General features: G+C 39.7%; 1 protein-coding gene across 8 annotated transcripts in view; it reads right to left on the reverse strand.

The window, feature by feature from the left end:
• Positions 1–17,110, reverse strand: part of KANK1 (KN motif and ankyrin repeat domains 1) — a 276,823-nt gene that overhangs the window by 60,747 nt on the left and 198,966 nt on the right. For 6 of the 8 annotated variants that reach the window (XM_055092205.1, XM_055092208.1, XM_055092206.1 and 3 more), the window contains one exon: positions 7,547–7,666. In XM_055092205.1, coding sequence (XP_054948180.1) covers positions 7,547–7,583 — 37 coding nt within the window. In that variant the 5' untranslated portion in view covers positions 7,584–7,666. Of the gene's footprint in view, positions 1–15; positions 3,441–7,546; positions 7,667–13,786; positions 14,213–17,110 lie in introns of those variants that run through there. The other 2 variants (XM_057298778.2, XM_055092214.2) reach the window with 2 other exon arrangements.

Raw genomic sequence — 17,110 nt, forward strand, 5'->3', positions numbered from 1 at the left:
AATGCCAATACTCACAACGAGAAGTCTGCTGAGGAAGAGCAGAGCACAGAGTTTTCAAATCCTTGTAGGAAGGGCTGTTTTAATCCTTTGGCTACCCAGTCTCTTAGAATAATAGCAACAGCTCGAGTTCTTAACACAGCGAATCTCCCTATTGGGTGTTTATTTTGTATGTGTTGTTTTCTTTCTTTCTTGTTGGCACCTATAAAGTTGGTACTAGGCAAAAATCCCCAACCAAAGGGTTTCTTTGCCCAGTACCCAGGAGCAGGAGCACAGATTTTTCTCCTTCCTACACTCAAATAGGCTGGTACTCACTGGAAGATAAATCATCCTTTCTTGGCTTAGCTGGAGAGCTAATCGCCTGTCTGAAATCTGATGCTTAAGCCATTATGACTGGCTCAAGGCTTGGAGCAAGAAAGCTTATAAGGTGAAGCTGGCTACAGGTTAAAACAAAGCCTTAAGAGTTTATGAAACAAGCAAGCTCTGATGAGCGAGGGGCTTTTCAAAACCTCTCCAGGGGCTGGGTGAATTCTGAGGTTCTGATTAACCACACAGGCAAGACTTCAAAACCCAGGGTGTCCCCCATTTGTAGGTGGTCCCAACATTTTAAGGGTTATGAAACTGAAATCTAAGAAGTAGTTACATTATCTTCTCAAACACCACCACTATAAGAAAATTATTTCATCTATAAATTTCAGCGTGAAATTAGCCTTCAAAAGACTAACAACTACAGTTTCATTGAAAGTTGAAATGCATAATCTAATTAAATGCAATTATTAAACACACTAATACTAGGATGAAGCTGTATGACGCAATAAATAAAGGAATAAGAATATGTTTATTAATTTGAAATAATCCATACTAAGAAAGAAAGTAACTTACCAACATAATCCCTATCAGGGAGGACGTTTTATTTTTCAACACTGTACTTTAGGGTTTTATGCAGTTTTCTGAAATACATCCTTTTCACTTGATCTGTTTAATCAGAACTTCACAGGTATCACACTTCTGATTTTAAATGTCAACATAATAAATAACCTTGAACAAAGGAAAAATGTTCTCCATGTCCAACTTCTGGCTTAGTCATTAGCTGCGTGAGCTCAGCAACTTGTGTTTTGTCATTTGAGAGTATGGAAGGAAGGCTGGACAACTGAAATGAAAACACGCCCTTTTAGTTCTTACCTACGTGCTTATGGCAGGCTCCTACCTATGTGTTTATGTTTTACCCTCTCAGCTATTCTAATAGTCTCCAACACACTACTTATGGGAGAATACAAAGCACAAATAAGAACACACATTTTAATCCTTCTGCAAATTCATTCAACCAGGAGACCCTGAAAAGTCACGGAGGGTACCCATGAATTAAAGCAGCCATAGTTTCTAATCAGCAAACTCTCTGCCTTCGGGGTAATGCTAACACAGATGACAGGTCTAAGACTCACCACCACGGGCACACTGCCTCTGCTGTGCTGTGTGTTTCCTTACAGATGATCTCAGAAAACACCAGGTGGGTTCTAGCCAGACCAGTCACTGCAAACTAGTCTTATACTTGACAAATAGCACGTAATTCCTGCTATCAGGTTCACCGCAGTGGGCTCAGAGTTCTGTTTGAGAAACGCTCCTGCCCAGAAAAATATTTACACAAGCGAGAGTGGGGTGCCCCGCACTGCAGCATTCTGCCTACCCTGCCATGAGTCTGGCTCTGTCTGGCTGACCCGGTCTTATCAGTGGCCTTTGTACTCATTTAAGATCAGCATAGAGACAAAAGCTGGAGCCAAATAACTGACCAAGATAACAAGATTCAAGCCCCACAACAGTTACTAAAGCCATGAAAACATTGTGCCCTTTAACCCAGTCATCCTGCTTCTTTGAAATTGTTGGGAAATAATAAAAAAGGAGGAGAAAAATGACCAGGCAAGATGTTCTCTGCAACATCATCTACCATAGGGAAAATGTGGAAGCAGTCCAAACATCCAAACAAAAAAAGAATAATTCAACTGCTAGAAACAACATAAGGAATATTATACAGTCATCGAAAATAATAATTTGAAAACTATTTTCCATGAAGACTTGGAAAAATGCAAAGAATGTTAAAGTCAAGAGCTGATATCCAAATTATAAAAGCTTATTGAAACTGTGTTTAAGTTTGTTAGCCTGAAAAGGATGAAAAATCAATACTAAAAATAAGACCTAGTGTGGAATCTTGAGTAATTCTTCTCTTCTGGTTTCCTATCAAATTTTATGTTATCATTAATTTAAATAACTTTTCTTTTCTTTTTTTTGAGACGGAGTCTCACTTTGTCATGGAGGCTGGAGTGCAGTAGCACTGTGTCGGCTCACTGCAACCTTCGTCTCCTGGGTTCAAGCAATTCTCCTGCCTCAGCCTCCCGAGTAGCTGGAATTACAGGCGCCCACCACCACACCCAGCTAGTTTTTCTATTTTTAGTAGAGACGGGTTTTCACCATGTTGGCCAGGCTGGTCTCGAGCTCCTGACCTCAGGTGATCCACCTGCATCGGCCTCCCAAAGTGCTGGAATTACAGGTATAAGCCACTGTGCCCAGCCTAAATAACATTTTAATGCAATTCAATAAGCATCTTTAATAAATAAATATGTATCTGTCTGAAAAAATATATATCCAGGCTACAAAAAAAGAAATAGCATGAGGGAAAAGCTATAATCAATTGGGGAAGGCAACTATTAGCAAAAATAAAGATGATAAGAGCAGGCATAAAAAGTCACCTCCCAGTGCTCATCCATTTATGTCATTTAACTGGGTTTAATGAGGATGTTAATACAATTCTGGCCCCAATATCATGGCGTCCAGCAGGGCCTGACATGAGGGTACCTGGGATGTTTCCTGATCAGCGGCTCATGACAAGGACAAGAGAACAAGGGGAATGGTGCTATCCCCTGATATCTGACCAGCACTTTATGTTTTAAAAAGTGTTTTTACAGCTATTATTTTCTTCCCCGCACAACCACCTTGTGAAGAAGGTAGGATAGCTATTATTATCTTTCTTTCACAAATAAGCCACTTGTTATTTGGCTTCTAAAGCATATCTAAGCTCTAATTAAAGTTTCACAACATTAGTGTTTAGAGAGGTATCAATCAGTGCATTCAGTTTACAACATGATTCAGAAACTTGGGGAAAAAGCAGACTGCCTCATCCCTACACCCCAAAGAAACACAGCTATTTTCCTAACCAACAATCACCATTTACTTCCTAGCTGGCTATGAGAGAACAGTCAAGAGCAATTTATGATGCTCTTACCTCCTTAACAAAAGACACTGCAGTACTGTTAGCAGTACCATAATAAAATGTTTTTTGTTTTTTGCTTTAGAGATAGGGTCTGGCTCTGTCACCCAGGCTGGAGTGCAGTGGTACCATCATAACTCACTGCAGCCTCAAACTACTGGGCTCAAGCAATCCTCCCACCTCAGCCTCCTGAGCAGCTGGGACTACAGGTGCATGCCACTATGCCTGGCTAATTCAAAAAAAATTTTTTTTGTAGCGATGGAGTCTGGCTATGTTGCCCACACCGGTCTTGAACTCCTGGCCTCAAGCAATCCTCCCTCCTCGGCCTTCCAAAGTGTTGGGATTACAGGTCTGAGCCACCCCATCTGGCCTAAAATGTTTTGAATTAATGAAAACAATACTGTACCAATCAAGAGAAGTAGGATGGAGGATCTGGTGAAAAAGAGATAACACTACGAGGAATGATTGATTTTGATGGGCTGGTGGTAAGGAAGGGCAGGGGGTGCAATCTGGAAGGGGTACACAGGTAGGGCTGCACACAAAAGTAGAGCACCATTAAAATGAATTTTAGATAAACAATGAACACTTTTTTAGTATTTTTTTTTCTGGCAACCGTGTACACAGGAGACTTTAACTTTCCCTAGAATGTACAATCCTTGAGGGCAGAAATTTTTGCCTCTTTGGTTCACTGCTGTATCCCCAGTACTTAAAACAGCACATAGCAGGTGCTCATGTATATCTGGCCTATATTAATAAGGTTTATTTCTTAAGCTAAGTAGTGTGTACAAAGGTGCTTGTTATATAACTTTCACACATTTTGTATGTCTGAAGTGTGGCACAATACATTTTACAAATTACAGCATTAATGAATAGCTCGTTTTAAAAGCAGTTTCTTTTATCCAGCCTCCGTGAGGGACTCCAAGGGGAAGTCAGAGTATAAAAGGTTGTGAATCACCCCTTATCCCATGTAAATGTTACATGGGAATGTCAACTTGAGATGATCAGTTGTCGGATGTATTTTGTGCCAAGGGCATGGTATGGCCTTTCCCAGAGGCTCCTCTTTTGCTTGTTTTATTACTAAGACTATGGAAAGTGCTTCTTCTGCCACTGCCCTGACTCCATCGTCACATGAAATTTCCCCTCATGCTCTACGAAGCCCAAGCAGCAATTTTTGGAAATTGAAGAAACATATAATTTACTCCACATCTGAAACTCCTACTAAACCCAAATAGCTTATCCTTTTCTCATAGGAGACCAGTAATTGGCCCTCACTAGCTGCCATGCAGCCCTCTTTATCTCATCTTCATCTAGGTTCTCTAAATGTTATTTACACGCATAGAAGTGTATTTATAACCCACATCTCTTACATGGAGTATTTTTTTAAACATTGGAGAGGTGTTTCTTTTGTAATACAAAGTGGGAAAAGGTAAAGGAATGATTTTTATTAACATATTCTCAACCATGTGAAATATATAACATTTGACGACTATATAAAAAATAGGAAGACATTTATTCCTAGGTGGTATTATCACCAGCAATTCTTGCTTTTGTTTTGGTTTTCAGACAATACAACACGCATCTATACTTTTAAATTTTCAGCTGGGTGCGGTGGCTCATGCCTGTAATCCCAAAGTGCCGAGGTAGGCAGATCACCTGAAGTCATGAGTCCAACCCCAGCCTGGTTAACATGGTGAAACCTCATCTCTACTAAAAATACAAAAATTGGCCGGGCGTGATGGCATGGGCCTGTAATCCCAGCTACGTGGGAGGCTGAGGCACAAGAATCACTTGAACCCAGGAGGCAGAGGTTGCAGTGAGCCGATATAGCGCCACTGCACTCCAGCCTGGGTGACAGAGCAAGACTCCATCTCAAAAAAAAATTTTTTTTTTCTATGAGTGTCATATATATGGTGTACACACATTTGTGTTTGTATATACATATATGTATGTATATATTACTATGTGTGTATATACATATACAGACACATACACATATATGTATGTTTGCATATATATTACTGTTTATGGTTGAGTCTCTAATTAGATTTGCTTATAGATGTACATGGGTCATGGTGACTAGAATAAGTAAAAAATCTTCCCCTGCACAGTCCAGATAACTGTCTGCAGTAACAATTCATACTCTGACACCCTGAAAGTCACAAATCAGAGAGCTTTCTTTTGCTTTCAACCTCAATGCCCAGACCTGTTAGGCAGGATACCAGGTGGGAAGGAAAAGTTACAGCTTGCTTATTAGATCTCAGGAACAAAGAAAAAAGGTAAGCACAGAACAAACCAAGTTGGAAAGGAATTAGTGGGGTAGGTATCTAAACCCATGAAGAAAGGATTTTGCCCAAGGCACCAGAAGAAGGTTGAGGTCTTGAGGCACCAACAATCTTAAACACCCCTTCCCCTGAGCATGTGAATGGAAGCAAATGCAGGGCAAGGGAGGAAACCACATCATCAGAGGGAATTAAAACCCACCCACTACACTTGAAATTTCATAATGTTTCAATCTCCTCTCTCACCAAATATTTTACTGGAGAAAGTCATCATAATTCTGATTTATTTTATTTTTTGATATGGAGTCTCACTCTGTCACTCAGGCTGGAGGGCAGTAGTGCAATCTGGGCCCACTGCAACCTCTGCCTCCCAGGTTCCAGCCATTCCTGTCTTAGCCTCCTAAGTAGCTGGGATTACAGGCATGCGCCACCATGCCTGGCTAATTTTTTATTTTTGTAGAGATGGGGTTTCGTCATGTTGGCCAGGCTGGTCTTGAACTACCGACCTTGGGTGATCCATCCCCCTCGGCCTCCCAAAATGCTGGGATTACAGGTGTGAGCCACTGCCCATAATTCTGATTTTTCTTACTTCATTTACAGTAAGTCCCCGGACTTCTCTGTGACATTACATAGGGATGATGATGACAGTAAAATAATAGCTTAATCTCATTAGATTATTGTGAGGATTAAGTATGAAAATGCAGGCAAAGCATTTTAGGCACCATGGTGCATTTAAGTGTTCAATGAATGTTAGATATTCTCATTCATGTCTTTACTATTGATAGCAGTCCCACAGCAGAATCTATAAAAGTCTCAAGAAGCTGGGCAGTAAAAAGGTCAAAAATGGAATGGACAGGGAAAGATCAGTCATCCCAGAACAAATAACTGAGTTTATCTGGGTTTGGGTTATAGTGTTCTACCCAGAGGAGATACTTGCAGCTGAGACCGCTAGAATAAAAAGTCACATTCATGGGCTGGGAATGCCCACTTTAGAGGTCACTTCCTGCTGTTGTCTTCAGAAGTGCTTTACGGCTTACATAGCTCCTGTAAGTATGTTTCTGGTGCGCTCACTGGTCCTAAACCGGCAGGTGGATATACTTACCGATGGTTTACATGTGGAGAAATAGCCCTGCCCAATATTTCACGGTTAGTGCTGGAACTAGGACTCAAATTCAGGTTTCCTGGCTCCAATTCTACACTTGCTCCAGTATATAATGTTGTCATTTGAAGGTGTTCAGAGCCAGCAGACGTAGGACTCTGGACTCAGATGCTCAGAAAAAATTTCTGCATAGACAATTACTATTCTCACTCATTCAGCTATTTGGCACATAACTCAAAAAAGAAATGAACACTTGGCATGCCATTTTGGGCAGGTTGTCCCCATGGTGATGTGTCTCTTAGGAGGATCTTCTCTGCATTTCGTGTACAGATTTCTCCCGAATCTCACAGAAGCAATATTGGAACAGAAAGTGAAACTGTGTAAGTCTCTAATATAACCAAAATAAGAATTCACATACAGGTCTTTATGATTCATAATATGGCTTGTTGCGTATTCCTAAGAGAATCATTTTACAGAATATATACTTCTCTTCCCTCCTTTCTCTTTGTTTAGCAACATCAAACAAAAGCTGCTTGGGAGTGGCTACTAGGAATTGGTTTTAAGCATCCAAACGAATTTCCTCTCTCCTCATTCAATCCCTCAGAAAGAAGTGCAAGACGAGTATACATTACATTTGCATCAGCATTCAGGATTTACCTTTGTCTTTCAACACTTCAACAGAATTGACTTAGGTAATAATTTACTCAACTGATTTCAGTGCAAGACTCTAAGATAAAAGCAAATTTTCTGAGAGTAAAACAAAAGAAACCCAAACTTCAATGGACAGAAAATTGCTTTGAAATCCTAGTTATCCAGGCAACTTGCTATTATCCGTTCATTATTAAAGAGAATAAAAAATTAGTTTGAGAAAAGACATACATTTAACACACAAACTCCAGAGCACAGGGTTACCTGAGGCACTGCCGTTAACCTTTGTGGTGTGAGCCATGCTGGCTTGAGTCCAATGAGAGATTCAGAAAGGAGTGAGGAGTCATGCAAATTTTATGCATCAAGTTCTCAAAGGCATTCAACCTGAAACAATAAAGAGAGCCCCATCAAAATGGATCATTTAAAAAATGTACAACACTAAATCTTAGACTTCCGTTTACAAAGATGACTGCTAACAGAGAAAGGAAATCGGAATGGGGGGAGAAAGACTATAGATCCAGGAGGTGACTGCATTGGACCTGGCAGTATGGAGATAACACCCACGGATGTACCAGTGGCTACATACTGAAAGGGGGTCTCTACACATAATAATCTATGGGAAACAAAATTGGTTCTCTAGAAATGAGACTATTTTAGGAAAGTGGTCACCAAATACAAATGACTTCCTAATGTGTAGCACTCTACAAAATATTTTTGGTTTTTAAGCATATCTTCCTTTCCAAATTCTGGTTCAAAAAGTTCATTTATTCACCTGCAATTTCAAAGCAATTATTGCACCAAATGTTTACATTTTTAAAAAGATTAACTTCATGGAAATTCTTTTGAGATATCCGAAGTCTTTCTACCAACGCCTCTTTCTTACATGCAACCACCTTTCTAAAGCACAAATCTGATCCAGTCAGTCCTCCTCCTCTTAAACAAAAATTCATTATCTCCCACTGTGCCGCTGGATAAACTTCAAATTATTAGAGGCATTCGGACCAGAGCAACTCCATCTTGAATAGGGGCTAGATAAAATAAGGCTGAGACCTTTATTTTAAGTCTAAATTCCTAGGAGGTTAGGCATTCTTAGTCACAGGATGAGACAGGTCAGCACAAGATACAGGTCACAAAGACCTTGCTGATAAAACAGGTTGTGGTAAAGAAGCCGTCCAACACCCACCAAAACAAAGATGGAGATGAAAGTGATCTCTGGTCATTCTCACTGCTCATTATATGCTAATTATAATGCATTAGCATGCTAAAAAACATTCCCACCAGCAGCAGGACAGTTTACAAATGCCATGGCAATGTCAGGAAGTTATCCTATATGGTCTGAAAAGGGGAGGACCCCTCACTTCCAGGAACTGCCCACCCCTTTCCTGCAAAACACAAGATGCTAAACACACCTCTTGTTTAGCATCAAGAAGTAACTGTGTGTATAATCAGATGAGCAGCCCACGCTCCTGCTCTGCCTATGGAATAGCCATTCTTTATTCCTTTATTTTCTTAATAAACTTGCTTTTACTTTACTCTATGGATTCACCTCTAATTCCTTCTTGTGAGAGATCCAAGATCTTGGGGTCTGGATTAAGACCCCTTTCCAGTAACAAAATGATAGAGCATGGCACATAGTTCTGAAACACCGGGGTCCACGTTGGGCAATATATTCATTTTACATTGATATTTCTATTTAAAAGTTACCTGAGATTACCATAATAAGACTTATATTTCAATCACAAAATTTAAAACAAAAAAAGAAAAAAAAGAAAAAATACAAAAAAGAACACTGTTTCCCCTTTGGTTTTTGCAAATACCTTCCAAAAAATACTAGCAAACAGTAAACAACAGTACATATAGAAATTCCATTTCCATTGTGCCCAAACTCTGACTCTAGACCCATGAAATCAGAAGAAGTTGGGAGAAATAAACTCTAAGTTGAAAATTAAAGTGTCAATTCAGAAACCCACATGACCTCTTAACAACAGAATGCTAAAATAATATCCGTATACACTAATTCTAATGCAGCCATTGAAATCATGTAAGTTTTTAATAAGGTAAAATATTCAAAGTATGTTGGTTAAAAGAAAAACAAAACTATACTATCCTAAACCTAATTTTATTAAAAATATGTATGTGTATATGTACACATTTAATTTAAACGATGAGAAGTAAATGTACCAAAATGTTCACTGTGGTGGTTGCCTCTGGGTGATGAAATCATGGATTTTAGCTCTTTTCTTACTTTTGTAATAATAATTATTAAAAATAAATATTTAGGCCAGGCGCGGTGGCTCACACCTGTAATCCCACACTGTGGGAGGCTGAGGCGGGCAGATCACCTGAGGTCAGGAGTTTGAGACCAGCCTGGCCAACATGGCAAAACCTTGTCTCTACTAAAAAATACAAAAATTAGCCAGGGCTGGTGGTGCACGCCTGTAATCCCAGCTACTCAGGAGGCTGAGGCACCAGAACCACTTGAACCTGGGAGACAGAGATTGCGGTGAGCTGAGATTGCACCACTGCACCCCAGCCTGGGCGACAGAACGAGACTGTCTCAAAAAATAAAACTAAAAATTTAGACCCCTCTGTCTTATTTGCTTTAAAACCCTCAGGGAAAAGAAGAGGTATTTTTTTAAATGCTATTCAAAAAAGGAAACTATCAGGCTACAATCACGAAGATTATAAGCGGTCAGAAATATAAGTAAATAAAAAGGAAGGAAAAGGAAATGGCTGATTGCTTTGATCACACAGGGTGAGAATTTCTTGCCACTTAGTGAAATTTCCCTCATTGTTTAAATGGGTTTGCACCACAGTTCAAAGCTAACTACTGTGAAAGCAACTCAGTGTAAACTCAAAAGGACCCTTTTTTCTCTCTCTCTCTTTTTTTTTTTTTTTTTTTTTAAACAGATTGCTTCTGACAAGCCTGCCCGCTGCGTGGCTTTTCCAGCTACACTGACTAGCACTGTGTTCACCTGGAGAGAGGAGATTCTAAACCATCCACTCCCTGCTGATCCTTAGTTTCTGGCTGGTGACACACCAGAAGGATAGGATGGCTCCAATCTCCCTGATGAAGGGGTAATCACCCGACTTTCTCTTGGAAACAGAGGCACTGGTTCAGGTCCACAACATTGAACTTGGAGAGCAATAACCTCTGTGTGCACAGTCATTGCTGGCTGAATCAAAAGGCAGGCATTAGGGATAAACACTGTCTTTTAAGAATAGGAGTGAATGTCTATACATTTCTGACAAATGCAGTTTTATTTTAAAAAAAAAAAAGTGGAGACTGGGAAGACCAGAGAGGGAGGGGCAAATGAAGGGGCAAAGGAAAGAAGCCCAGTTTCTGGAATTATTCAACCAAGTATGCTTTTAAAAGCTAACAACCACAAAACCCTAAGCCAAACCCTGTTTACTGGCCCCTTGCTAGCCTTGTGTGTTTGCACTCTTGCTCCATAACGGCTTGTAAATACCACCATGTAAAACCTTGAAGGCAAACAGAAGACAAGAAGGGACAAGCTGCATGTGCTAGGGGTGAATGAAGTATGTGTCAAGGTATTTGGATGGAGATGTGCCCAGAATCTTCCTAGTCAAGCTTAATAAACTTTGGCCCAAGGTCCTCTCCTGTTATTGAAACTCTTTCATCTGGCAGATCTTTTTCTCAGATCCAAATTGGTGCCTCCCACCCTTCCCCAAACTGAACAATAAAACCAAAATAAGGAGGAAGCCTAAAATTAGGAACTATAAGCATATCACTGGTAAAATAACAAGACACTGTCGGCCTGGCGTGGTGGCTCAAGCCTATAATCCCAGCACTTTGGGAGGCCGAGGTGGGTGGATCACTTGAGGCCAGGAGTTCAAGACCAGGCTGGCCAACATGGCAAAATCCCATCTCTACTACAACTACAAAAATTAGCTGGGTAGGGTGGTACACGCCTGTGATCCCAGCTACTTGGGAGGCTGAGGCACAAGAATCACTTGAACAGGGAGGCAGAGGTTGCGGTGAGCCGAGATCACGCCACTGCATTCCAGCCTGCACAGCAGAGTGAGAGACCCTGTCTCAAAAAAAAAAAAGAAGACACTGTCACTGGGTGTGAATCCTGGCAGTGTCTGTGCAAAGAGAACAGTTGTATATTGTGTATTGATTTTTCTCAGTTATTATTCATGCTGACAGGCGGCCTCAAATTGTGAGTGCTCATTCTTCTTAATGCTATGCAGATTCTTATGTCGGTGCATTGTATAAACCAGAAAAGGTTTGGCCACAGTCCATTCCTGTGTTACAGATCAATAAATTGCTTCTTTTCTCCCTCAGAGGACAGTGCAAACCAGTAAATCTTAAGTGGTTCTCCTAGCTAAGAAAGAAACCACTCCTGCGAAAGGATTTAGGAAAATACATCAACAGAGAAAATAAAGAATTTGTCTTTGTCTCTATTTATTTCGGGAGACTGAAGGATGCTGATGCATGTTTTAGTAGATCGCCAAGTAAGGTACAATGAATGACGGAAACATTGCATGAGCTGACCCCATAAATACTTTATATTAGCTAAAATGATACAAATATGAAAAACAGCACACTAGAACTTTGATAAAAATACACCAATGCAAACAAGTAGTTAGATAAAATTGAGATTTGATATATACTCTAGCACTGCTAAACTATCAAATGCCACTATCTCAGTTAGAAACAAGATAATGCTGATGATAATATTGATGGTAATGTTGATGGCAGCTAATGTTAATAGACCTCTTACTATTAGTTATTGAAATATAAAATGTCACCCAAAGTGTAACATTAAGTACTACTAATAAAAAAGATGTCACTAAATGATAAAATGCTTATTAAGAAATTACATTCATTATAAGACACATCCTCATTTCAGAGGCCATATGAGAAAAATGCATACCTTACCACTGATGCAATTGTTACATTCAAGGGACTTTTAAAAACACTTAACAGTTATTACCTTGTTTAAACTTCACAACAACCCTACAAAGTACTACCCCTTCTCTCCACTGTATACATAAGAAACAAGCACAGGGAGTTATAGAACTTGCTCACATCACACAGCTAGTATGACAGCGCTGACATTTAAAGCTGAGCAATTCAGCCCTAGGGCTCTTGTGATTATGTGATTTAGAGTAAGGGCACTATTGTTTCAACAAATGAGAACTTAGGGCATAAATGAGTGATGCATATACGTAAGGTAGACACCTTAGTTACCTATATGCTTACTGCAAGGAGGCTTTGCGCAAATCCTTTTTAGATAAGAAAGCTGCATCTCGGAATTTTATGTAATTTTTTTTCTTTTTTGAGATGGAGTCTCGCTCTGTCGCCCAGGCTGGAGTGCAGTGGCGCAATCTCAGCTCACTGCAACCTCCGCCTCCCAGGTTCAGGTGATTCTCCTGCCTCAGCCTCCCAAGCAGCTGGGATTACAGGTGTGTACCACCATGCCCAGCTAATTTTTGCATTTTTAGTAGAGATGGGGTTTCACCATGTTGGCCAGGCTGGTATAATATGTTTTTAGAGCAACTGTATTTGCAACCTTATTCCTTGGAGTAACACATTTAAGAGCCTGAAGTACTTACATGACACAAAGGAAATGCTTCTCAGTACTTAACCAGTACACTCTTTTCTTCTTCTTCTTTTTTTTTTTTTTTTTTTTTGAGACGGAGTTTTGCTCTGTCACCCAGGCTGGAGCACAGTGGCGCCATCTCGGCACACTGCAAGCTCCGCCTCCCGGGTTCACGCCATTCTCCTGCCTCAGCCTCCCGATTAGCTGGGACTACAGGCACAGACCACCACGTCCAGCTAATTTTTTGTATTTTCAGTAGAGACGCGGTTTCACCGTGTTAGCCAGGATGGTCTTGATCTCCTGACCTTGTGATCTGCATGCCTCGGCCTCCCAAAGTGCTGGGATTACAGGTGTGAGCCACCGCGCCCGGTCCCAGTACACTCTTTTCTAGACTGCACAGAATTAGTAGAGCAGGCATGATTATCAACCTTGTTCTTTATATGAATGTCAACTGTTTCAAAAAATCAAATACTTCCAAAACTGAAAAAAAAAAAAAAAAAACTCCACCAGGTAGAAGGTTCTAAATGCAATGGTAGGAGTTTCAAAAATGCATAAAAACTAAGGCAGGATACTGGAATCAGATTCTTGCCACTCAAAATAAGAATTATACTTTAAAAATGTAGATGAAAGCTGGCTTCACTTCTCCCCACAGAATAACCAAAAAAAAAATATACATCAACGAGATTATCACCAGCAATCTCCCAGAACTCATGAAAGAGAATCGGTCAGTTCCTGGGGCCACTGAGAAGTAAAAAACAAAACAAAACAAAACAAAAAACAAAACAAAACTCCAGCAGACAGTAAGAGAATCAGATTTTCATATCTGTGACACCCTTCCCCTAGTCTGCTTGGTATCAAGCAGATGTAAAACTTCCCCCAACTCAGATACTACACTGGAAAAAGTGAGATTAAGTTGGACACACAACTTGCCTACCATCTTGGCTTCTTTGGCAGGAGACCTATCCATGCCTCAACCCATGAGAAGCATCAGGAGTGCCTGAAGGGAGATACCACCCTGTGGACAGCCGGACACAAAGGAAGGAGGCAGGATTACCATCTCCAGCCCTGGAAGCTCCGCTCTGTAACTCAACCAAAGGAGATGCCAAATCAGAGTGGCTGTTCGGCAGCACTACGCTGTAGGAGGTAGATTCCACAGGTCTCTTGGGCATGAACTCCTAGCCAGCCTTTCCATACCACAGGGATAGCTCCTTTGGAACCTCCCCCATTCCAGCCAGGCAATCCTCTGATCCTTTGCTAGAAGAACAGAGGCAAACCTGGGTTTTAAGTACCATTTAGTGCTGAAAAAGAGGCAGTGACCTAGCGGGAAAAACGTGTAAGAAATTCAACAGCTAAATTACAAATAATCTCTAAGCAAACATACCAGTAAAAACCAAAACAGACTAGACAGAGAAGATTGGAATAAATAATAAATCCTTTAATGCAAAGACACAGACATATACCCATAAGAACATGGAACCATGACCTCCCCAAATGTATAAAGCAAGGAACCAGTGACTGACCCTAATGAGATGGTGATTCATGAGCTCTCTGACCAAGAATTCAAAATAGCAGTTTTACAGAAACTCAGGGATCTCCAAGACAACAAAGAAAAGCAATTCAGAAACTTATCAGAGGAATTTAACAGAGATTGAAGTGATAAAAAATCAAACGAATCTTGAAATTGAAAAATATATTTGCTAACTGAAAAATTTATTGGAGGCTCTCAACAGCAGAATGCATCAAGCAGAGGAAAGAATCAGTCAGCTCAAAGACAGGCTCTTTGAAATTACATAGAGGAGAAAAAGTAAAATGAATGGAAATATATTATACAAAGATTGCCTACAAGATACAGAATATTACCTTAAAAGACCAAATCTAAGAATTATTGGTGTTCAAGACAAAGTTGAGCAAGAGTGAGGGGTAGAAAAAAGCTTACTCAATAAATAATAACAGAAAACTTTCCAAAATATGAGAAAAATATCCAGGTAGAGGAAGGTCAGAAAACACTAAACAGATTTGACCCAAATAAAACTACACCCAAGGCATATAATAATAAAACTCTCAAAGGTCAAGGACAAAAAGAGGATACTAAAAGCAGCAAGAAAAAAGGAGGCTATAACATACAAAGAAACTCCACTTCAGTTGGCAACACACTTCTTAATGGAAACCGTAAGTCAAGAGGAAGTGGAACGATATTTTCAAAGTGCTGAAAGAAAAAACCCCAAAAAACCCTGCTATCCTCAAATACTTTATCTAGCAAACAGCAGAAATATCCTTCAAGTATGAAGGAGAGATAGTCTTTTTCTGACAAACAAAAGCTAAGAGAATTTACCACTACTAGATCTCTCTTACAAGAAATGTTAAAGATGGTTCTTCAATCTGAAATGAAAAAACATTAATGTGCAAAAAGAAAACATTTGAAGGTATAAAACCTACGGGTAACATCAAGTATAGAAACCCCCAGAATATTCAAATACTGTAATTGTCATGTGCAGTCCACCCATAAGTTACCCATAATTCTAGTATGACACCTAGAAGACAAATCTATCAAAAACCCTAACAGCTACAGCAACCTGTTAAGAGATAGGCAATATCAAAATATGTAAATTCAGACCAACAAAAGTCAAAATGTCAGGGGATGGAATTAAAGATGGAGGGTTGTTTTAAAGTTTTTTATTTATTCTTTTTTTTTGTGATCTAAGACAGGGATCTCCAACTCCTGAGCCATGGACCAGCACTGGTCCGTGGCATGTTAGGAACCAGGTCACACAGCACTGCCTGCTGCACCTCCTGTCAGATCATTAGCAGCATAGATTCTCATAAGAGTGCAAACCCTATTGTGAACTGCAAGTGCGAAGGATCTAGGTTGAGCGTTCCTTATGAGGATCTAATGCCTGATGATCTGAGGTAGAACAGTTTCATCCCAAAACCATCCCCACTGCCCGATCTATGGAAAAATTGTCTTCCATGAAACTGGTCCCTGGTGCCAAAACAGACTGGGGACTGCTTATCTAAGATAAGCTGTCATCTCTTTAAAATAACTTGTTATATCTATAAGATGTTTTCTATAAGCCTCATGGTAACCACAATGTAAAAACCTATAATAAACACACTAAAAAAAACCCCAACAAATTAAAACATAGTTCCAGAGAAAGTCACTTAACCATAAAGGATGACAGGAAGAAAGGAGGAGAAGAGTTACAAAACAATCAGAAAACAAGAAACAAAACGGTAATTCTCCATTCAGAAATTTATCAGAGAAATTTAACAAAGAGACATTATTCAAAAAATCAAAAAGAAATCTTAGAACTGATTAATACATTTGATGGACTGAAATTCAGCTCCCAAGTATATAAAGCAAACATTAATAGATACAAAGAGAGAGAGAGAGATTGTAATACAATAATAGTGGAGGACGTCAAATACCCCACTTTCACCAATGAATAGATCATCTAGACAGAAAATTAACAAAGAAACCATTGCATCAAACTACACATCAGACCAAATAGGTCCAACTGATATTTATAAAACAGTTCACTCAACTATTCAGAATACACGTTTCATCAGTACATGGAACATTCCCCAGAATAAACCATATTTTAGGCCACAAAACAAGTCTCAACAAATTTTTAAAAGTAGAAATCATATCAAGTATCCTTTCTGGCCACAATGGAATAAAACTAGATATCAATAACAAGAGGAATTTTGGGCTGGATGTGGTGGCTCATGCCTGTAATCCCAGTACTTTGGGAGGCTGAGGTGGGTGGATCATCTGATGTCAGGAGTTCGGGACCAGCCTGACCAACATGGCAAAACCCTGTCTCATTAAAAATACAAAAATTAGCTGGGTGTGGTGGTGTACATCTGTAATCCCAGCTACTTGGGAGGCTGAGGCAGGAGAATCACTTGAACCCAGGAGGTGGAGGTTGCAGCTTGCACCACTGCACTCCAGCCTGGATGACAGAGGGAGACTCCATCTCAAAAAAAAAAAAAAAAAACCTTTGGAAATTAAACAAAAACATGGAAATTAAACAACATGCTCCTGAATAAACAATGAGTTGATGAAGAAATAAGAACATTTAAAAATTTCTCAAAACAAATAAAAATGAAAACACAACATATCAAAATCTATGGGATACAGTAAACACAGTACTAAGAGGGAGGTTTATAGCAATAAACATCTACATCAAAAAAGTTGAAAGACTTCCAAAAGACAACCTAATAATGGAGCATCTCAAGGAACTAGAAAAGCAAGACC

The sequence above is a fragment of the Pan paniscus genome, chromosome 11, assembly GCF_029289425.2.
Source record: "Pan paniscus chromosome 11, NHGRI_mPanPan1-v2.0_pri, whole genome shotgun sequence".
NCBI lineage: Eukaryota > Metazoa > Chordata > Mammalia > Primates > Hominidae > Pan > Pan paniscus.